Source organism: Felis catus, chromosome C2, assembly GCF_018350175.1.
Source record: "Felis catus isolate Fca126 chromosome C2, F.catus_Fca126_mat1.0, whole genome shotgun sequence".
Taxonomy (NCBI): Eukaryota; Metazoa; Chordata; class Mammalia; order Carnivora; family Felidae; genus Felis; species Felis catus.
Window position 1 is genome coordinate 59031091 of NC_058376.1, and position 22972 is coordinate 59054062.

At 43.7% G+C, this 22972-nt stretch overlaps 1 protein-coding gene across 1 annotated transcript in view; it reads right to left on the bottom strand.

The window, feature by feature from the left end:
- CCDC80 (coiled-coil domain containing 80) overlaps positions 1–10526 on the bottom strand; it is a 37143-nt gene extending 26617 nt beyond the window's left edge. The window contains exons 1-2 of the mRNA XM_003991632.6: positions 9706–10526; positions 7362–9268 (exon numbers count right to left, since the gene is read on the bottom strand). Of these exons, the coding sequence (XP_003991681.2) occupies positions 7362–9257 (1896 nt within the window). The 5' untranslated portion in view covers positions 9258–9268; positions 9706–10526. The remainder of the gene's footprint in view (positions 1–7361; positions 9269–9705) is intronic.
- Positions 10527–22972: the final 12446 nt, after the last annotated feature.

Here is a 22972-nt window from a genome sequence, read left to right on the forward strand (position 1 = left end):
GAGCTCTTTGACCCCACATACCTCACTAGGCTGGTGTCTGCATTGAAGGCTGTCTATTGATCTTTTGCTAACTCGTCACTTAGCTTAGAGACCAGCCTCTATACACATTTCTCGAACTTGACCACATTCAAATTTATCAGCCACTTTTCTTTTTTTCTTTTTCTTTTCTTTTTCTTTCTTTCTTTCTTTTTTTTTTTTTTTTTTTTTTTTGGTATTCCCTTTCCTTTCTTTTTCTTTTATTTTTCAATATATGAAATTTATTGTCAAATTGGTTTCCATACAACACCCAGTGCTCATCCCAAAAGGTGCCCTCCTCAGTACCCATCACCCACCCTTTCCTCCCTCCCACCCCCCATCAACCCTCAGTTTGTTCTCAGTTTTTTTTGTTTTTTTGTTTTTTTTAATTTTTTTTTCAACGTTTATTTATTTTTGGGATAGAGAGAGACAGAGCATGAACGGGGGAGGGTCAGAGAGAGAGGGAGACACAGAATCTGAAACAGGCTCCAGGCTCTGAGCCATCAGCCCAGAGCCCGACGCGGGGCTCGAACTCCCGGACCTCGAGATCGTGACCTGGCTGAAGTCGGACGCTTAACCGACTGCGCCACCCAGGTGCCCCTGTTCTCAGTTTTTAAGAGTCTCTTATGCTTTTATCAGCCACTTTGTTACTTGCCCATCTAAACTTACAAAATATTTCTGAAGTTTGTGACTATTAGCTTGGCATTTTTCAGAAAAGAAGTCACCATGTTGCTAAACCTCGCCCTCACACTTTATCAAAATGGTTACTAAATCTGCTCCCAGCTTGATGTTGGTATTTATCTTTCTCTGTCACAGATGTGTTAATTGTTGCCTGTAGGCTTTCCCTTTTAAAGATTTCCTGTGCCTGCCAAATTCTATCACTCGTGGATATCAAAATGTGTTCAATAACACTTTTGACTGGAACATTAACAAAGATTTTTCTGGGATTAAATTTTTTTCCCCTCCGGTTGTTATTTACTTTAAGTAGTCATGATTTTGTTTATTTTTTTATTTCATGTTTATATGCCTGTTCAGAGAGACAGGGTTGGGTAGAAAATGCTTATTTTAGAAATGTAATTTCCCAAAGGAAAAATAGTATTTCCCCAAATGTATTCCTTGATTCATACTCAGCCTTAAAAAAAGATTTAAAGTGGCTATAAAAAATACACGGTGATGATATTTTTGCTTTGTTTGTTAGTTTTTAATTAGCTTTGTGATATTTGAAAGCATTTCTTCAGCTTTGGTGGTGGCCCAAATCTTGGAGTTTTATTTTCAGTTGGTATGTTTTAAGTTTTTCTTTCTGGCCATTCTTTGCTCACAAACACACTATTTTAAAATAAATGAATGTTTATGTGAAAACACAAAACCGTCAAAAACAAGGGTAAGTTCTACTGGTAATGATCTTGGATTCCTTTTTCCATATTTAGAATATATTTAGAGGAGTGCCCATGTGCTAGATGACTGATAGTTACCTGCCACTGTAACTTCAAATCCATACATTTCACTCTTGACATATTTTGCCATGAACCATTACAGTCTATGATATGACATGACACGACAGGATTTCCAGATTCCTCAAAACTACTTCTGGTTCCTTTGTCCTTCTTGTGCATAACTGGGGTTTGCAGACAATATAGAATCTCGTACAGAACCTCATCCTCCCCTGCCTGGCAGTTTTTCTCGGTACCTCTGAACACCACAGCCTGAGGCCATTGGATACCCAGTGGGAATCCAACAGAGGTAAATAAAGAGCCCTGATGTGTATTTGCATCTCAGGACCTATGCCCAGGGATGCATTAACCCACCAGTGAGGTGACATTTATTTTGCATGACTCATTTCCTCCCTCCTTCGGCAACCTGGCCCCAGGCTCTCTCTTGCTAACCTTTCCTCTTATTCCTCCCTTACATGACCTCTTCACTCTTCAGCCAGACTGCTCTCAGTGGTGAAATGAAAGGAATCTGGGCAGAGTGGCACAGAGAAAGGGTGTCTGCAGCCAAAGCAGGAGGGCCTGAATTTTCTCCTAGTTCAACCGTTGGCTACCTTGCAGCCTCAACAAGACCACTTAAACCTTATGAACCTTACCTTTTGCATCTTTATAACAGAACAACTCTGCCACTCATCAAGTAGTGAAAATCAAGAAAAAAATTCTATCTATCTATCTATCTATCTATCTATCTATCTATCTATCTACAGGCTGTGTGCACACAAACACCATACGTGTATGTTGCCTCTGAAGAGTTCACTCTCATTCCTTCCTCTGCCTTGGCCCCTATCACTCTTTCCACCCAGAAAGCTCTCCCCTCCCCTCCCCCTTATCCACATCTCATGTAGTCTTCAAATGCAAGATCCTTCTTAGTGCCTTTACTGGCCCACAATGGCCACTTTCTTCTTTTAATTGCTCTTCAGATGCAGGCCCACATTTCTCGGGTCCCACAGATTACTCCAGCCAGAGGAGAGGAAGTGGTCCCCTGCTGAGGAATGTCTAGATGCAGCCTGCAAACCAGCTGATAAAGACACTCCTCCCCCCCCCACCCCCATTTAATCTGCTCCTCGAGTTTGTATCAGAGGAGGCTGATCATGTGAACATATTTTGGCGACTCTTTCTCTGTATACTGACACCTCCAGCCCATTCACTGTTCAGTTCGGCAGTATTTCCAACGGTATTTAAAATGGTAACCGTGTCCAGTCCCTCTTCCTAAAAAGAGCATCCTAGAACTTTTTGGTAAACATTATTGTCTGACACTTGCCCTCTTTCCAGTTTGGTGGTGATAAATCAGGGCATGTGTCATGAATAGAGAATTGTGTTGTGTTCTTTTTTACATTTCTGTTTCCAACTGGTGTGTTGGCACAAGGAGCCTCAGAATGTCATGAAGCCAGTTTGCCTAAGTAAAGGGAGCAAACAGGAATGGGAGGATGCCAGAGGGAAGATATTTTAAGTCTCAGCTTCTTCTAAGTGCTGCGCTAGGATCAAAACACGAGATTTTTACAGGATTCTGAAAAATGAGATTCAAGCTAGTCGTCTCAGTAAAGCAGAGCTTTGTATCCCTTTCTAAAATTAAACCAAATAAGTGGCTTGTTGTCCCAATACCCAGATTTCTGAGGTAAGGCTAAAAGTGTGAACCCAGTTGCATTAGAAGAGATTCAGTCTCCACAGAGTACTTAAACTTGATCTCGAGTCTATGCAGTCCCACATTTATTTATTTATTTATTTATTTATTTATTTATTTGGGACAGAGAGAGACAGAGCATGAACGGGGGAGGGGCAGAGAGAGAGGGAGACACAGAATTGGAAACAGGCTCCAGGCTCTGAGCCATCAGCCCAGAGCCCGACGCGGGGCTCGAACTCCCGGACCTCGAGATCGTGACCTGGCTGAAGTCAGGCGCTTAACCGACTGCGCCACCCAGGCGCCCCTATGCAGTCCCACATTATGAGGCCTCTTGCTAATTGACAAGTAGGGACATCTTGGGGCACAAAGTGGTGGCTTTAGAGCTTGGCTCCACATAGTTCCAATGTTTTCATGATAAAAGGCTTAACTGTGTTCTTACCTTGTCAATCCCAAACTGACACCAACCGGTCTGAGGGATTAGGTTAACAGGGATTCAGTCTATTGTTCTCCACTGACTGAGGGCCAGGAAAGCCAGAGAGCTAAGGTGCAGAGAATTACCTGGGTATTAAAGGCGGAAACTCTACATTGTTGCTTAGCAAAAAAAAATGTTGACAATTGATATACCTGGCCGTTTACCTGAGCAATTTAAGGTTGAAAGTGAATTTTAAAACATCTGTATTGATTAACAGGATGAATCCTTAGTTTCCCCCTCACTTTACTGCTTATGCCCACTAGAAGCTCACACCCATAGGAAGGCAGAATAGAGGGAGAGGCTGGAATGTGAGCTTTAAAATCAAACAGGCCCGGGTGCCTGGGTGGCTCAGTCAGTTAAGCATCCAACTTTGGCTCGGGTCAAAGATCTCACAGTTGGTGGGTTTGAGCCCCGCAACCAGCTCTGTGCTGACAGTGCGGAGCCTGCTTGATTTTTTTTCTCCCTCTCTCTCTCTGCCCCTCCCTGACTCATGTTTTTTCTCTCTCTCTCTCAAAATAAATAAATAAACTTAAGAAAAATCAAACAGACCCGAGTTCTAACTCTGACTCTGCCATATATTAGCTGCGCACCTTGGGAAACTTCTCAACCTCTCTGAGCTTCTTTTCTTGGCTGTATGGTAGAGTTAATCAGTCCTTTCTCATGGGGTTGTTGTGAAAATTAAACCACACGGTTTTGGTGAAGCACCTTACGTTGCCAAAGGATGTGCCCTTTTCTGTTCACAGGCTGACAGGCAGGGGCTTGGAAGGACTGACCTCTGGCCTCAGAGTAGGAAACCTGTTTTTACTTGCAGCTCCTTTGAAGGTCCCTACTATGATGTTCACTCATACCACTGCAGCCACCGTTTCTCTAAAAAATTGGATAAGGAGTGATTACATGATGTTTTCACATCTAAAGAATGATATGAATAAGTGTAAAAGCACTAGGGCTTTATGATAAATTGTACTTGGGCACCAGGTTACGGAAAAACTGGAAAGATGAGCTCAAAGTCCTGCGTGATTTCTGGGAGTGACACCTTATTTCAGTCCGAGCACACTGGGTTAGGTTGAGGCCAGTTGGAGGTATATGTTGTCAGCCGTCTTTAACAACTCAGAGCGTGCTGAGCCTTAGTGAATATTAATTGAATCGCTGAACCTCCCGAGTAACATCGCGTGTCGAATGGGAAAAATGAGTAGAAAAAGACAAATGGCACCAACAAGCCCTTTCGCCCAGAAACACAAGTCTCCTCTCTGCCTGGTGAAATGGAATTTCTTTTCTCTCCATCTTTTGCTATTTTGTCACGTTTATTTCATCTTGTCTTTTCTCGCCCATTCCTATTTTAGATATTAGCTCTTCAGAACACACATTTCTGATAGGATCATCAGCTGGGCACATGTGGGATGGCAAGACTGAACTGCCTCCTCTTGCTACTTTCTTTCTAATAACAAACCTGGTTCGTTCACCAGCCCCAAAGAGCAACACTGCCGTGAGCAATCCCAGCTGGTTTCTGTTTTGCCTCACATGACATCAGCACAAACTGTCGCTTGATTTTCATTTGCTAGAAATTTATGATCAGGAATACTGTTTAAAGCAGAAACTAGCCAGCTGGACTTTCAAATCCCTGACTAAGGGAGTAGAGAGAAAGGGGGAGAAATGAAAGGCATGACTAATATCAGGGATAGAGTATGAAAACCTCTTTCTTTTGACTCAGAAACCAGGGGCAATGGCAGTATTTGCCAGCCGGGTGCACAATTACAATCCTGACATTTTACCCGGGATTATTTCTCGCCTGCTTGAACCCTGCCCACGAGGAACACTTCGCCTGCCCTGTTGGCTAAATGGCCAGGGTTGGGTGATGTGCTTTCACAGGCTGGACTAAGTGCTGTGTACTCAGGGGGAGCACACTGAGCACACTGAGCACACTGGGGCGTGGGCAAGCATTGGCTTGCCCACGCCCCAAAGACAGCAGTTGCCTCCCTTGGGTTCTCTAATAAACATTTAAGTACCAGGTAAATTCTTCTCTGAAATAGTGATTCTTTTGGTTCTGACTAAAATATTCTCACTTAAATTTATGTCCTCTGAAAATAACCAAGTAGCTGTTAAAGTACTCTAGCAGACAGCATATCCTCTCCTAGCTAATTTATATACTTTAAGGCTCAGTTAAAAATGAGTAAAATATACCAAAAAAAAAAAAAAACCCCACATAACAACACACATACACACACCACACAAACCTGTACAATCAATGAAAACTTACGTTTTGTTCTAATACATAGGTACACTATTGTGGAACAGCTAAGAGAATTTTGGGACATGTCTCGCCCATGATAAACACCACCAGGGACTCTGCTCAAATGCGTCTTTCAGCTTTTTTGGAACCACTAAAGATGAATGGACACCAGAGTCCCGCTGCTCAGATTCTTAATCCATTAATGACCAATTAATCCATTAGTCTGGAAAAACTAAAAGCCCCTTTGAGACATGCCCTGAGGGAAGAGTGCCTGTCTCCTTTGGTGGGGATAATGCAAGGTGCAGAGTCACCTTGTGCCTTCGGTAGGACAGATGCTGTCCTCGGTGGCATGAGAGGTCTCCTTCCCACCCATGTATCTGAAAAAACTCATCCCTGACCCACATTGCCCAACATTAATTTCTGATCCTTTTCTCTGAAGTGATTGTATGGTACCTTCTCCTCCTTGACAGCCTGGAGTCAAATGACAGTATTAAGAAGGGGTAGAAATCTTGGAAGGGCCCTGAAAGAAGGGGCAAGGAGACATGGAGAGGGGAAGGAGCCATTCTCACATGGCTGATGACAACTGCCCTTACATTTAGGATGGGATTCATTTCTGTCCAAAGGCTTCCTTGGATTTGACTAGATTCTTTTATCATTCTTTGGATGGAGGCAAGTAATGGCCAAAAGAGAGAGCTCCTGAGATGGACCTACAGCTTGCTCAACATCAGTGGCTTCAGAAACACCCACAAAGTAGGAGAAAGAGCTGCTGGTCTCCTTACACACACACACACACACACACACACACATTCATTTGACAGGGGCTCAGGAGAAACTGACATCTGTCTCTAGGGTATTGGAAACTGGAACAATCAACCCAGTTCCTCACACTCTACCTTTTTGGCCTCTTACTGGAAGCTGGGCAGTGACGCGGGAGGCAATCTTTAAGGGGAGAAGACTTCAGCTGCTTTTAAAGTATCTGTGAGGGTCACACCGACAAGGACCCTCCCCCACTCCCAGTCACACTCACTCCCCACCCAGGCTGCCTTACTTTCCTTTTTGAGGCTTCCATGTGTTGACATAGACCTAATTAGGGGGAAAAGGAAAAACTTTACCAATTCCCCCCACACACGCGTCTAGTTCCTAAGCCCGTGAAGAGATAAGTCCTTTTCCTAAGTTGTCACCAGAGTCAAAGCATGCCATTTTAGGAACTATACCCAGAACTATCCCTTGGGAGAGAGCTAAGGGTGGGGGGTGGGCACTGACAGGTTTGGAAGAAGCTGAGCATAGGTGCCTCCCCAGGCACAAGGTCTGAGGTCCTCTGGCCATTGAGTCTGGACGTTAGGGCCAGGAATCTGTGTGGACAGAGGTTCACAGAGCACGGGCCTGGCCACCCTCTCTTGGCACACCTCCTGGTCTCCTCCACACGGCCTGGGTTCAGCCACAGCCCGCCGTCTAGCAACATGATTTTAGAAAAATAACAAAGCAAACATTAACGTGCCCTGCTTCGGCCCACAGAACACTGCTGGGGAGATTACTTACAAGAAGTCGTCGTTTGCCTTCAAAGGACCCCAGCAGATCGGTCACGGACTTCCCGGGACTCTGAGCGAAGTGTTTTGCGGCGGGTTTCAGGTAGCCATCCTGCTCTGTTTTCCCCGCTTTCTTCTTCTTGCTCCTCTCTTTCTCCTGCCGGCTCTTTTTCTCAGCCTTATCCTTCCTCACTTGCTTTTCACTCTTGAGTAACTTGTCTGTTTTCTCGTTTTTCACCTTTTTTTTCTTCTCCTTCTCAGGTTTCTCCAGCTTTTCGTGCTTTTTGGATTCCTTTGCTTTCTGGGGGGGAATATTCCCCACCTGCAACTCGTCCTCCAGCTGAGAGGCAGTTGGCCTGCTGAGGTCGTATTTACTCTCATACTCATTGCTAAGGATTTTGTCCTGGACTTTCTTTTTGGGAGGTTTCCCCTTCGCTGGCTTGTGAGGACCTGGCACCACGTTTGGGTCCCGGTGGCCGTGCTCCCGCCGGTCGGTGCGGTTGTCCCGGAGACGGCCCGCGCCCGCCCGCGTGCTGTGCTCCGAGGCGGTGGTGGGAGGGGCAGCCGTGAAGCTCTCCAAGCTGGTGGCCTTGCTGGGCCTCCTGGTGGCCTGCAGCCTCTCCCTGTGCTGCTCCTTCCTGGGCTGGGGGTAGAGATTCTCCGAGGCCCCGGGCTCCCTGGCCGTGGCCACCTCAGCAGTTGCTGGGGGCCGGTGGGCGTCCGAGGAGGGGTGCGCCCTGGGGGTCCAGGGCCTCTGGGTGGTGGGAAAGGCCGTGGTGGTTGTCGGTCTTGCAGCCGCGGTGACCACCCGAGAGGTGGCCCGGGTCACTGTTGGCACTGCAGCAGGAGACAGGGTGGTGGCGGCCCTTGGGGTTGGAGGAGCGGGGGGAGCGGCGGCCGTGGCGGTGGCCGGCTTCCTGAGCACCTTCCCCCGCGTCTCTCTGGTCGGCGGGACTTGTGCTCGCCTCTGGTCTTCTTTTCTCTTCTCACCGCTCAGGCCTGGCCTTCCGGCTCCTCCACCGTGGTTCCCCTCCTCCACCACCTGGCCCTCTACCCCAGACGCCTTACATTTTTGGACAAAACCCTTCTGCCTGATTTTCTCTATCCGGCGGATGGGGCCCTGGTCGATGATCTCATACAGGGCCTCCAGCCTGACCGGATACGGGTAGCGCTCCTCCACCTGCAGCGTCTTCTTCAACAGCACCATGCCGAACTTGCCCTTCTCCAGCTTCAAGAAGCTCATGAGCTTTGGGACGAGGTTGGGGTCCAGGGGCTGCTCCAGGACGCGGCCCTCGCTGGTGATCCTGCGCACCTTGCCTCCTTCCTCGCCGGCCTGGTGGAACAGCACGATCTGCTGGATGTGCCTCTCGGCCAGCTCGCAGTACACGTCGTCCTTCAGGAGGCTCATCATCAGGCGGTAGTAGCCTTCCGAGGCGTGTGGCGCCGAGATGACCCACACCCTGTTCTTCCCTGCGAAGCTGGCGAGGATGTTGGGAGAGCTGGACCCAGAGGGGAAGCGCAACACTCTGGAACGGGCTGAGGACCCCTCATCTCGGATCATGTCACGCGGAGAGCTCGGGGCTCCTGGTCTCTGCTTCGGTCTCGCCGGGGCTCCACTGCCGCGCGGCCGGGCTGGCGGGGCTGTTGCGGGGGCCACCCTCAACACGGGCACACTCCTCCTTCTTTGGAGAGGCGGAAGCTTTGGTTCTTCCACAGTGGTTCTCTCAAGTCCCTGAGCCTTCCCTGTGTGCCTCAGAAGCCGAGCTGGCCTTCTGTGGACGGGGGAGACCAGGGGCACCTTCCGCCCTCCGTGGCTCCCTCTATGCATGGCATGGAGGTGGGGTTCTGATCCGCACACCAGCCACATTGCCAGCAGCATGGTAACACTGAGTCCCATTCTCCATGTCATTGTGCAATCCACTTTGAAAGGCAGCGGGGTCAAAAGACAGAGAGGGGGGAGGGGGAGTGAAAAAAAAAAAAAGAAAGAAAGAAAAGAAAATCATTTAATTGCAAACAGAACTGGGCATTTTTTCTCTTTCTCTATCTTGGCCAAGGGGTGGGGGAAGGGATGGTGAGAGAAGAAGGAAGGTCAGGGAATGGAAAATAGGATGAGATCCTGTTGCTTTTAAACCCCTGCAATTTGTTAGTGCTTAACAGAGACAGTTCCATTAAGCAGGAAACCCAGCTCAGTTCCCCCATTCAGCCTGCGTGCACCGTTTCCACGGGCTCTCTGATGCTCCAGAGAAAAGGCACACTGAGCACGTTGTTAATGATGACAACATGCCTATTTCATTTCTTCAAATAAGCAACAAAGAAACAAACAAACACACCAAAGACAGAAAAGATTACACACTTACATGGTGGCTCATGGAGATGGAATGCAGAGGGTTTAACAGGCAATCTGAAGTGTGGTCCCAGGACAGTTTCCTAGATGAAATACTTTTCCTCCCAAGCCTCTTTCTCCTTTGCAGGCTGAGCGGTACAAAGGGGGGTGTGCTGCAACTCCAGCTCCCAAAGGCGCCACCGACCCACAGCCTGTCCTGACCTGAGGGCTGAGCTGCTTTCTTCTTTCCTCTGGCTGTCTTTTCACCTTCTTGACAAGTAGGATGAGGTGAAAGGAGCTGTCCTTGTAAGTCTTTGCTTCTCCATTTGTCTGTAGTTTCTGCTCGGTCTTGTGTGTCTGTGCGTGCCAGTCCCCTGTGCCGACAACACAGGGCGCCCCTGGAAGTGGAGTCCCAGCTAGTCCTGAATCTTGCTCTCTCTTTAGAGTTCCAGGATCCTTCTTATCACCCTTTCCCCCACAGTCTGGCTTAGTCCCTTTGTTTCCAAGCGTAAAAGCACTGGGATTAATATGTTTTCCAGGCTGAGGGAAAACACAGGAATGTGATGTTGAAAAAGACTTTTTTTTCTTTTCCTGCGCTTCTCTCCTCCCTTTATTTCTCCCCACCTTTTTTTTTTTTTTTTTCCTCCTCTTTTCCTTCTCCTTTTTCTTCTTCCTCTTGCCTGGACTCGGTCCCAGAAATGCCAGGACAACCTCAGTTTTGATCCAAACCAAACTCAAACAACAGCAGCCGCTGGAAATCAAGGAAACTTCACTAAGAATTTAACAGATCAGCAAAACACCACCTCCTTCTCACTTCAGCACGTTGAGAGTGGACTCTCGGTGGGGAAGGGGAGGGCTGCTCTTTGGGGTGGGGGAGAGTTTTGAAACACTACCCATCATCATAAATCACTTTAGAATAGGATGGCTGAGGACTTAACCCCTTCCTTGCCAGGAAGGATAGTTTCCCTTCCTGTCTGTACTCACATTGTACTTTGGAAAGGGAAAATTCTCAGATTTCTGCGTCTGGCTGCTTGGCTTTCCTAGAGGCAGATACTCGTTTGGCTCAGGGTGCTTGGCTGCACATCCACAGACAGTATATATATTTATAGTTCCATGTGTATATTTTTATCTCTTTCTCCCTGTTTCATGTGTTTAGTTTGAGGTTGGAAAAGCCGGTGGAAAACATGACCGGGTTGTTTTTATTTTATGCTAATTGGGGATCATATTACTGAGTTCTTGTTCCTAGTTTTCTCTTTGGCATGGAAGGAAGCTGGTAAAAGGTTAGAAATGTAAGCAATGGCTGCTGTTCTCCTGAGATTGTGATTGGTCATTGCATCAGGAGAAGGGCATTATGATCTCTAGTTCTGGGCTCTGGCTAGAGACGCTAGACTAAGAGACAGCTTCCTCAGAGAACATGCTCGTGTGTCTGGGGGTGTGTGTGGGGGGGTGTAGTGCAGTATTGTGCTCCCAGAGGCTTCTGCTGTCTGGAGGGTTTTAGGCAATCCTTAGAAGTTGTCATATCAGGTTCCAAAGGAGAGACTGAGACAGCTCTGTGCATCCAACTCCTGGACCTGCCATGGGGATTTAGCTCTTGGTGGTGAGAGAAGGCGCCTCGGGGTATACAGATATTTAGCCCGGTCTCTGAAAGAGCACCATTCAATCGGGATTAACGGCCATAGACAGTGGTGAACCAGGATTCTCAGAAGCCTCCTTCAAGCTAGGTCGTGTTAATGGTTACCCTCACTGGTTCCTAATTGCCACCCCCTTGATCAGTCCCGTCTCCGACTGGTCACATTTACCTTTCCTTCACACAAACTCCCAGCACTGAATTAAAGACCTGTAGGAGGTTGAATGTAGGGTTCTCAGCCCACAGCTTCAAGACCAAGGTGTGCCAAGAGGGAAGGCTCTCCTGTGAAGCCCTTTCTGACACTTGTGAGTACAGTAACAAAGGTGAACTTCAGACAGAGACTCTGTATCTACTGGGGTCGGGGAAGACTCCCCCTTTCATGGGATTCACCTGTTAAGTTGATCAAATAAATGCCTCTGCTAAGTTGGAAGTCCTAGATGTTATTTTCTTTCTCACATCATAATGTGTTCCACATCTATCCCTTACTGAGCTTTCGTCTTTCCTTCTCTTTTACTTTTGTCTTTTCCCTACTAATAACACTACCATTTATTGTGCATTTTCACATGCATCCCTGGGCCTGGTGCTTTTGTATCTTCCTTTATCTAACCCTCACAGCATCCCTGCAAGGTAGGGGGGGTGACCCCCATTTTACAGATGAACAAATTGAAGCTTAGTAAGTTTAAATAAATTTCTCAACATCGCACGAATGGTAGGTGGTAGCTCTGAAATTTGAACCCAGATTTAGAAGTATCTACCCAGCATTATGCTATCCTGTCCCCCTCTTTCATTTTCTCCCAATGCTTTCTCTTTTTTCCTCTTCCTTCCTTTTTGTGTTTCTCATATTCAGAGAGAAGTATTATTTGTTTTCTCAGCCAGAGTACTTATAATTATAGAGTGCTACTTTCTGGAATAACTAACAGTATTTCTTGACTTTCTTAATAGGTTCTCAAAGTCTTTTATCCTCTTTCTTAAACATCCCATGCCTTTAAGCAACCTCCTAACGATGTGTACCACATTTGCCCCCTGTGCACTGGTAAAGTTGAAATACAGTCAGTTTTGCCATGGGGAATTGACCTAGAGGGGAAGCCAGCCCAACCCTGAGCTGTGTGTGTGTCTTCCTGGGGCTTTCTTCCCTTCTGTGAGCTCCACTAGATGGCGCGCGAACCACGTAGGTGGAGTAGGACCTGACTCCGTGCCTCCCCAGAGCTATCTGCCCCCCACCTTCCCGCACAGACGCACTGCCAGAGTGGGGCTTCTCCTGCCTGTTAGGAAGTTTTCAACCTCAATACCTAAAGCCTTCCCTGAGACCTTAAGAGTCCAGGGAGCACATACTTAATAAAAGCAATTAGGAAACAAGTGAGAATCCACAGCTTTCTGGAGAATCGTGTACTGATACATGGTTTGCAAAGATTCTCAATTTCTAGTCCAAGATTTAAGAGCTCTGTATTAAAAAGTCTTCCACGGAGATATTTCCATTTTTCTATAACCTAAAAAAGAAACAGTGACCCATTAACTGGGAAGAGAGATTTGAAAGAGATGGATGCTGAGGCAGACGGGGGTAAAAGGAATACAAGTTTAAAGTGGACTTTAGAAATGCTAGTTTGGGAATTCACTGTGTTGAAACTGCCTGACACCCGTTGCACAGTAATTTGGAGGGAGGAAAGGAAATGAATGAGCAAAACAGAATGGCTTTGGAGACACAGGGTTGGGAGTAGTGTTTTGATGAATGTGGGAGTGAATGTAAGGAGGCATCCAGAAGAAGGTGTGCTAACTGGTCAGACCCACACTGACCTAAAGCTTCAGCAACCTGGGACCAAGACTTGGGAAAATAGCAGAGCTGTTTTATCACATCTTTGTGGCAGAGGCATGGAATGGCGCGTTGAGGTTGCTGCTGGGTGTTTTTCGTTTTTATTTGCAGACCTTAATCAAATGTTCAGTCTTAAGAATGAAGACCACATTTGTGTCTTTCAGAATGCAAAGGAATTCTCCTCTTTCTCAGTATTCAAAGGGTAGGACAATGAAAGAAATAAACAACAGGGTCCAGGGGAAAGCCAGGGATGTGTTAATTCAGGATGCTGCCAGTCCAGAGAGGCTCTGAGACAGGGTAATTCCCAACAAAGAAACACTCTAAAATTGTCCCTGGAATGTCAACAGGGTCACATGTTTGATCCAAAATTGATGAATATGTGTATTTAAAAAAGTAAAATAAAAATAATTATTTGATAAGATAATGTCCCAAACTATTGGGAAATGGTTATTAATATTCTTTTTATTCATTTTTTTAAATTGCTTTAGAGTTTGTTGGGGGAGATTTAAAGGCACTTTTTTCCCCAAGCGGAAGGTTATTTAATTAAGAGAATGTTGAACTCCTAATAAGAACAAGTAGAAAGATCTTGCTATTAAGGAAGATTAAGGAAGATTAAGGAAATATGTGAATCACCTAATGGCTCATTTTAAATTTTTGAGGTCAATGATTTGAAATTTAGGTCCATATTGATTGTCATTCTGTCTGTGCAAGAGGTGTAAATTTGTGAGCATATCAATTTGCTGCTTGGGAAGGGATAGACAGTACCCATGTAATGCATGTAAAAGATTTCTAGCAATCAGGTTTAAAGAGGCAAATTCTAGTTATGCTGCTCTTCACACCTTTGTATATAGCGAAGAAGAGATCAGTGATCCATTTTTTTTTCTCCCTTCTTTCAGCTATTCTCTCAAATATTTGCCAAGAGTGTAGACTTTGTATCAGGAGTGATACAGGACCAGGCAGTCTCTTCCCTTAGAAACTCACAGCCCATTGGAAAAGATAAACCATTTTCAATTATACTTGCACAGCAATACCACCAACTTCCTCTTCGTGTAAAGATTCAGTGCTGACTATGGCTACAGCCAATATGCACAGAGTCCATTCCTGTTGGAAACTTTGCTCCTTCAGTTCCCCCAGAAAGAGGCTTCCCATGGCAGCCACTGCATGACACTGGAAAATCTTGCTTGGTATGTTCCATTGGCTCTAGAGTCCCCTAGAGTCTACAAGAGTCTAGATACTCTGTGTGTGGCAGGAGGTGCTGGGTTGCCTGACCGCCCTTTCATCTTCGTTTTCCAGTCCCCATCTTAGTTCTGTCTTCTGTACTGGCTCTGCTAAGATTGCCCCATCTTTCACTTGTAATTTCTCTATACTGTGCCCGCACGCTGGGTTTTGATCACATCACTCACGATACCACCTTACATAAGGAGGGGCTAACCAAGAGGATGGCAATGCACTCATTCAACAGATATTTATTCAATGCCAGGCATTGCTCTAGTCACAAGAGGTATAGCAATGAGCGCTCCCTGACCTCATGGAACCTCTATGCCAGTGGTAGGAAACAGGCAATAAGGATATGAATAAATAAAAAAATAAATAAACAAACCTGTACCCAGATAAGTGCTTGGAAGAGATTTTTTTTTTTTTTTTTTAAAGAGAAGGGAGTAAAAGGTGATGAATGGAGTGTGGCCATTTTTAAATAGGGCTCGAGGAAAATGGTCCTAAGGGAAGCTAGGGGAGCTAGTCACTCAAGTGTTGGGGGAGGGGAAGAACATTCTAAGCGGAGGGAACAGCAGGTACACAGGCGCTGAAGTAGACTCTTACACAAGTGTATCCCGGAAGAGCAATGTTTGAACGCTTTTAAGCAAGGATGTCACAAGAACTGAATATAATATGAAGTGATTACTAGGGGGGGCTACATGGCGAATAGACAATGGCAGCAGGGAGACCAGTTAGGAAGATACCGCGCTAGAGCAAGTAGATGGTGTGGTAACTTAAATTAGGCTGCTAGTAGGAGTACAGGTGCAGAAAAATCACCCTCTCTGGCATATATTTAAAAAAAAAATTTTAATGTTTATTTTTGAGACAGAGAGAGACAGAGCATGAATGGGGGAGGGGCAGAGAGAGAGGGAGACACAGAATCTGAAACAGGCAGAGCACAATGTTTAAAAGATGAGGGGTAGGGGCACCTGGGTGGCTCAGTGGGTTGGGCGTCTGACTTCGGCTCAGGTCATGATCTCACGGTTCGTGGGTTCGAGCCCCGCATCGGGCTCTGTGCTGACAGCTCAGAGCCTGGAGCCTGCTTCGGATTCTGTGTCTCCCTCTCTCTCTGACCCTCCCCCATTCATGCTCTGTCTCTCTCCGTCTCAAAAATAAATAAACATTAAAAAAAAATTTAAAAAAAAAAGAAAAAAATAAAAAAAATAAAAGATGAGGGGTCAAGGTCATAGAGGAGGGGCAGCTGTAGGAGGAAGGCGTTGTGTTTGATAGATCGGTGCTGTTTTCCGCTGCCCCACAGCTTGAATCACATGTTGCGTCTGACCCTTTCTCTACAGGTCCTCACCTCACGTGTCCACATTCAGCTCATTTCTCAGTGTCAAGGTGCTGTACTCTGTCTTCTACACCATCCTCTGAGAAGCTCCAACACAAACCACTCTCCTCTCTCTGAGAAGGTATTCCATAGAACGTCACTCTTCTCATTGTTTTTTACTTTAAATATGGGCTCTTGTTCTTGCAAGCATATCTCTAAGCTCCTGAAAACCTGGAGTAGTCCTACATTTATTTTGCATCCTTCTTAGCACCCTGCATGTAGTTATGGCACAAAAATTGTACCAATATAATACAGTGAAAGGGAGAGACAGCAAGACTTCAGAAGGCAATCCAATGGTAACTTATCCCCTTGAAGTAGGAAAGAACAGAAGAAAATAATCTATACTGCTAATAAACCAGAGGACCACTTTATCTCTATTTATTGAATAATAATAGAAGAAACAGAAAACATTGAACTATATAAGTCATTAATTGAAACCTTATACTTGCATTGACTTATGGAATTGTGAAATTAAAGCAAAATTTATGTGAAGTAATATAAATCTTCATTTTATTTGTTCATTCATTCATTCACTTATTCATTCAAAAACTGTTTATGGAGCACCTTTTACGTGTCAAACATTCCAATGTTAGGAATACAGCAACATCCAAAAGTCTCTGCTTTCATGAAACTCACATTCTATTAAGTGAGAGATTCTATTCAGTTTTCTCAAGTAGAGAAAAATAATGTAGGGAAAAGTAATAGCATATAAAGGAAGAAAGGTACTATTTAAGATGGGGTGATCGGATATTACCAACTGCTAGCCTTATCGAAGTGGTTGTATGCTACACATAAAGGAATCTTTAGCATATCTTCAACTTGATCAATTCTTCAGCCTCTGAAGTTGGAATTGACTTTTAGTTATAGCCTGAAGATTCTAGAAGCCAAGTCTATTGAATAGTCTATTTGGTAGATGACAAAATTGTATATTTCTGGTTGGGGTCAAAATAATAGATGACTATAAAGAAATAGGTTTTGGAGCACCTGGGAAGCTCATTCAGTTAAGTGTTTGACTCTTGACTTTGACTCAGGTCATGATCTCACAGTCTGTGAAATGGAGCCCTGTGTTGGGCTCTGCACTGACCGTGTGGAGCCTGCTTGGGATTCTCTCTCCCTCTCTCTCTGCCCCTCCCCTGCTCTCTGTCTCTCTGTCTCTCTCAAAACAAATAAAGAAACATTAAAAAAAAAAAAAAGAAATGTTTTCTTCGTGCTTCATTAACTGGATTTGGAAGAAATATAAAAAAGGAATTTTAAAAATTCTCTGAGTGTCTGACATAGAATAAGTATTTCTTATGTGTTTCAATGAATAAATAATTGAAATATCACTATCTGTAGTCTCCCAAGATGTTTGCTTTGAAGTCAATAATATGAATTTGGACTCCACTGTTTTCTAAAAAGTCACATTAGTTTCTAGTCACATCTCTGTTTAAAAATTATATTGTTATGGCTTAAATATTTTTAACCAAAGTCTGTTGCAAAAAATTTCAGGATAAAGATCAAATACAATGTGGTCTTCAAAGTGAGTTAAAAAGTTCAAAGCAAAATTCATTCTGAATATGTTAACAGGTAACATTCCAAAGCTTTAAATGTTATTTTTATTTAAAAGTTAAGTATGGAAAATAAAAGCGTGTGGTCCCTTTACAAGTAATTTGTAATGGTGGATTTTGACAGAAGTCTTGGCATAACTATGGGGAAAATTCAATCAGTGCAAATAAATGTTGGTAAGCAACTGCATCAAAAACAAGAGAAACGACTTAGATTCCCCTTTCCGCCCCCCAAATTCCTGGTTGGAGAACAGTTCTTAGGTGAAGATGTATGAATGTATGAGCATATGGAGATTTGATACATTCATTGGATAAGATTTGTTTTGCCTATGAAAATGTAGTAAAAAATTTGAAGCCAAACAAAACTTAGATTCGAATCCCTGGTTCACTGCTCACTAACCATGTGATGTGGACAAGCTGTCAACCTCCCTGAACCCCAGTGTCTTCACCTATAAAAATGTGAAAGGCTATTTTTTATATAAATAACAGGGTTAATTTTTTTTCTAACAATGATTTTATTAGAATGCTTTGTGGTTCAAATAACAGAAAATCCATAGCTAACTGCCGTAAACCACAGAGAATTTGTTAGCTCACACAAATAAAGTATCTCAAAGTAGGGCAATCTTCTGGGTTGATTTGCCCCAGGAGTTCTCAATTTTTTGTTTGTTTGTTTGTTCATTATGGTAACATATAGACAACATAACATTTACCATTGCTACGATTTTTAAGTGCACAGTTCAGTGGCATTAAATGCACTCACGGTGTTGGGCAACCATCACCACCGTCCATCTTCAGAACTTTTTCATCTTCCCAAACTGCAACTCTACCCATTAAACAATAGCTTTCCGTTGCCCCTCTTTCCTCAGTCCTTGGGAACCACTATTTTATTTTCTGACTCTATGAATTGAACTGTGGATGGCTTTTAATGTATGAGATGTGCCTACCACAATACTAATACTCAGCTAATCGGGGGGAACAGGGAACGGTGCCCACACAAGAACAGCCATAAACTCAGGCTTCTAGCCTAAGGCAAAGGGCTACTAGAACGATGTGGAAAGGAATTAAAGGGTCAGACAGAAATGTTAAGGACCAAACACAAAGAGAAATGGTTAAACACTGGAAGAGGACTCACTGATTATTTTGTGCCAATCTGTTGTGAAATCAGAAGCCAGAGCAATCTGTACACTTTGTGTCTCCTGTTGGCTTCCACCTCTACAGCAGCGAAAGTCTTCTGATTGGTTTTCTGGCCACCAGGTTCATCCTTCCAATGTATCCCATAAGTGGTTGTAACTATAATTTGCCTCAAGCATCAATATTTCATTTCTGCTGCAAATTCCTCCACAGTGAGCAGAGAACTTTAGTGAGAAAACTCAAGCCTCCCCTGGCCTACAAGTGAGCTGAAAAATAGGCACTTATTCTAGCAGTAACCACAGAAACCTGCTGATGGGCACTGATTCTAGCAGTATCAATGGAAATCTGCCAATGGTGTGAAATCGGATCAAGCTGGAGGCAGTCGTGAGACTGTATGGACTGCAGTATGATATCTGAGTGGAGCTTGGGACCCTGAGATTTCCTTTTGCAAATAAGGTTTTGAACTTTAACCAACAGATGAGTATGAAGGTGCCCTACATGGGCAAGAGGAATGCATGACCTCATGGCCATGGTCTTCAGAAGAAAACCACTTGATGGTTTGAATATGAGCTGCACAAAATGCAAGTATTTGTGAAACTCTCCAGACACATCTTACAGAGGACAGTAAATAGTCAATATCCCCATGTACGAAGGGACAGAAGAGCCCCAGAGCCTCTGCTTCCAATTAAAGACCAGTGCAGTTGCACTGGAAATTGAGCAGTGATTCCATTACTTAAGGGTTATAATTATAAAAAAAGTATTCCTGAGTGTAAACTTGGAATAAGATGGAAATAATTTTATACTATGTTGGACCTAAATTAACCTGGCTATACTTAAAACTTAACAAGAGGAAAAAGGCAGTAAAGAAAATTATGCCTTTAATTTTATTTTTGGAAATAATTTATTTGATTTTTAAAATATTGTAGCTTCAATTTATCTTTAATTTAAACATTGTGTCAAAATAGATGGGCATTAAAACATGACACATGTACACCTGTCCATGGTAATATGTCTAAGTTACCAGGATTTCTGTATCAGTGAGTGGATATAGTGAAAATATAGCAAAAAAATGTTTCAAATCCAGAGGTTATTTTTTTTAATGTTTATTTATTTTTGAGAGATAGCATGCACAAGTGGGGAAGGGGCAGTGAGAGAGGAAGACAGAGGATCCAAAGTGGGCTCTGTGCTGACGGCAGAGAGCCCAATGAGAGACTCCAACTCATGAATTGTAAGATCATGACTTGAGCCGAAGTGGGTGCTCATCCAACTGAACCACCCAGGCACCCCTAAATCCGGAGGTTATTTTTAAGAGTTTTTTTGAAAAACAAATATCTTATTATATTTAAGTGTTTAATATTCACCCAGTTTATTGAAATGACACGAGTACTTAGAGATTTGAAACTATTTGTTTTGTAGATATTCAGAGCATGACAGTCTAACAGATGCTTAAAAGAACAATTTCTTTTCTGTGTTTTCAACTGTAGTATAGCCAGCTAAATGTTCACCCAACTATTCAATTTACGTCCATGGAAAAAATAACCCAGTTGATGTTTTTTCTTCCCTTTCCCCACTGTGTCTTTCCAGCATCCTGACAGCTGAACTTTCACATGCCCAAATAGTAGATAAGATTTCAGCTTACTATAAGGAAAATGTTCTAAATACAAGAGCTGTTCAATCATGAAGAGAGATGCCTGGGGAGGCAGCACGCTCCCTGCCACACAAAATGTTAAAATAAGGGCTCCTTAGCCGAGCATTTAAACATCAGGTAAGTGGCTAACCCAGGTGGATATTTAGCCTTGAAGACTCTGGGAGTCTATGGTTACTATAATGACCATGTATAAATTGAAGCAGTAATTTCCCTGGCTTGTTTTTTGGGGAAAAAAATTATGTGAAATACTTATGATCAGAATTGTTATCTAAAGACACGAGGTAGAGAAGCAAGTGTCATAATAACACAAAAGTAGTGGACTGTCCACTTACAAAGTTAGTTTCCAAACGTTCGTCTCCACATAACAACTTTGCCCATCAATTACCATCTTTATCTAACAAGAAATACTGAAGAACTACTCAAGCTCCATGCAGACATATTAATAAATGAATCTGGCAGAAGACAAAATCAACAAACATGAAAAAATGATTGGTACTTCATATGAAAATTATTTGGAAATAGGTCTTTCAGAAAATCAATTAAGCCATTTAAAAGTCATTGAATAGACTTAAAAGTGTGATCCTCATTGGGACTGTGCTATAAAAGTCCACTGTGAAGTGATGGGTACTAGGTCACGTTATGCAGTTTGGTTGGGAAATTTTACTCTCCCCCAAATCAAGGGCTGAGTCATTCATTCATCATCCAAAGAATGTAGTGCACATTTGCAATTATAACTCAATTGAAAACTAAAATGAAATAAACTATATATTTTTTCTCTTAGATTTCAACGTTTATTTATTTTTGGGACAGAGAGAGACAGAGCATGAACAGGGGAGGGGCAGAGAGAGAGGGAGACACAGAATCAGAAACAGGCTCCAGGCTCTAAGCCATCAGCCCTGAGCCTGACGCAGGGCTCGAACTCACGGACCACGAGATCGTGACCTGGCTGAAGTCGGACGCTTAACCGACTGTGCCACCCAGGCGCCCCCTTTCTCTTAGATTTCAAGATAAGGTTGCAAACAAACTTTGTACTATTTGCTATGACATTTAGTACTTGTTGAGATAGATTAATTTGGGTGGATTAATTTTCTTTCAGGATTAAATTTTTGTTGAGCCATAAGGACTTCTTGTATTTTCAAAGGGAGCTCCTTAAAAGAATCTGAAAACAAACATACAATGAGAGGCGCTGTATTAATAAAATTTAAGAAATTATTTAAACTTTTCCACCCTACACAAATCCATAGTAGAAATAGCAGAGGTATATCAACTTAAAAGGAAAAAGTCTAAGCCTTTTATCATATCATATCAAATATGTCATAAGCTTCTGTAGATGTCTAAGATAATTCGACTAATCAATTATACCAAAAAAAAAAAAAAAACAGTTTATACAAGGCAGGAAGCATACCCTGGGATCTCTGTCACTGAATGCAATTATGGGTGACATTTTTAGGTGATTCAGCATACCAAGACTCAGGTGTTTGCTTCTAAAGGAGGTCTATGCCAGCTCTGCCTGTGATGTCCGCTCCATGAATCATACCTCGGTCTCTTGAACTACTTCTAGTGTTTTGGGGTCTAGCACATAAGTCTGAGTGCCTATTGGAATCCATTTCCACTCTAAAAGTCCTCACAGGTATTATCTGGTTTTTATTTTTTTTTTTTAATTTTTTTTTTTAACATTTATTTATTTTTGAGACAGAGAGACACAGAGCATGAACGGGGGAGGGGCAGAGAGAGAGGGAGACACAGAATCGGAAACAGGCTCCAGGCTCCGAGCCATCAGCCCAGAGCCTGATGCGGGGCTCGAACTCACAGACCACGAGATCGTGACCTGGCTGAAGTCGGACGCTTAACCGACTGTGCCACCCAGGCGCCCCTATTATCTGGTTTTTAAAGTAAAATTAAGTCTACCCCAAGTGAAATGCCAGGAAAAGTTGTCCTGGACATGCACAACCTCTCGTTTACTCAAAGCCAACTTGCTCCTTCCCTCACTACAGAGTAATGCCCCAGGAGAGATCCAGGAGGTCAAGTAATCCTGATACTGAGATGGAGGTTCAAGTCTTCTCATAGTTGAACTAGAAAGACTTTGGAGGCAGTTTGAGACAAGATAAGAGACACAAATATAGACTAGAGCCTCAAGACCAGTCCAAACAACCTGTTAAGACTTTTCTGGCATCTTCCTTGACCTTTACAGAGCTCATAATTTCACACCTTGGCTCTAAACACACTGGCCTTTGGACCAAGGCAGCAAGGTGAAGCTTTTGAAGAACTGGTCTTCAGGTAGTCTTCTCCATGGTAGGAGATTTCCACTTCCTTGCTCACCATTGGGAGAAAGGCTTAACCTCTGGCTGCCTCCCTTTCTTACATAATCTGTTCATCACAAGGCCCAAGCCTAGTTGCTAGTTGCTTATTTGGATGAAGAGAATTTTAAATCTTTTTAAATTCTTTAAAAGCTTATGTAGATGGCTTAGTGTCATTTTCTTCTATGTTGGTAAATTCATGCCAGTCATGTCAATTTAATGTGAAAGTTTTTGTATGAAGTAATAGTATTACCCTCTTGCTACCTATCTTGCTCCTACTCAATTAATTCTCCTTGCCTTGGGAATAGGAAGCTCAGCCCCATGTTTGCCCCTGGCTCTGAACAAACCCAGTGCAAGCTCTGAGAGCTCTGTGGGACATACCAAGACAGTGTCTCACACTCTCTGGAGTTCATCATGGAAATGTGATAAAGATTAGAAATATGCAGACCTTTCTCTGTGTCCGCCTTCCAAACACCCTGTGAGGGCTGGCAAAAAATGTTCTTATTCTCCAAATATTCGCTGGCATGTATTTGTGCAGTAAAATTATGTTTGGGGTTTGCAGTTGGACTTTTTAAATGAACATCTGTTATTCTCTTTCAGTCCAGAGGTTCTGAACCCAGCTGGGCAGGGCAGCTTGGCTCCCTCCACCACCTCTGCAGAGCC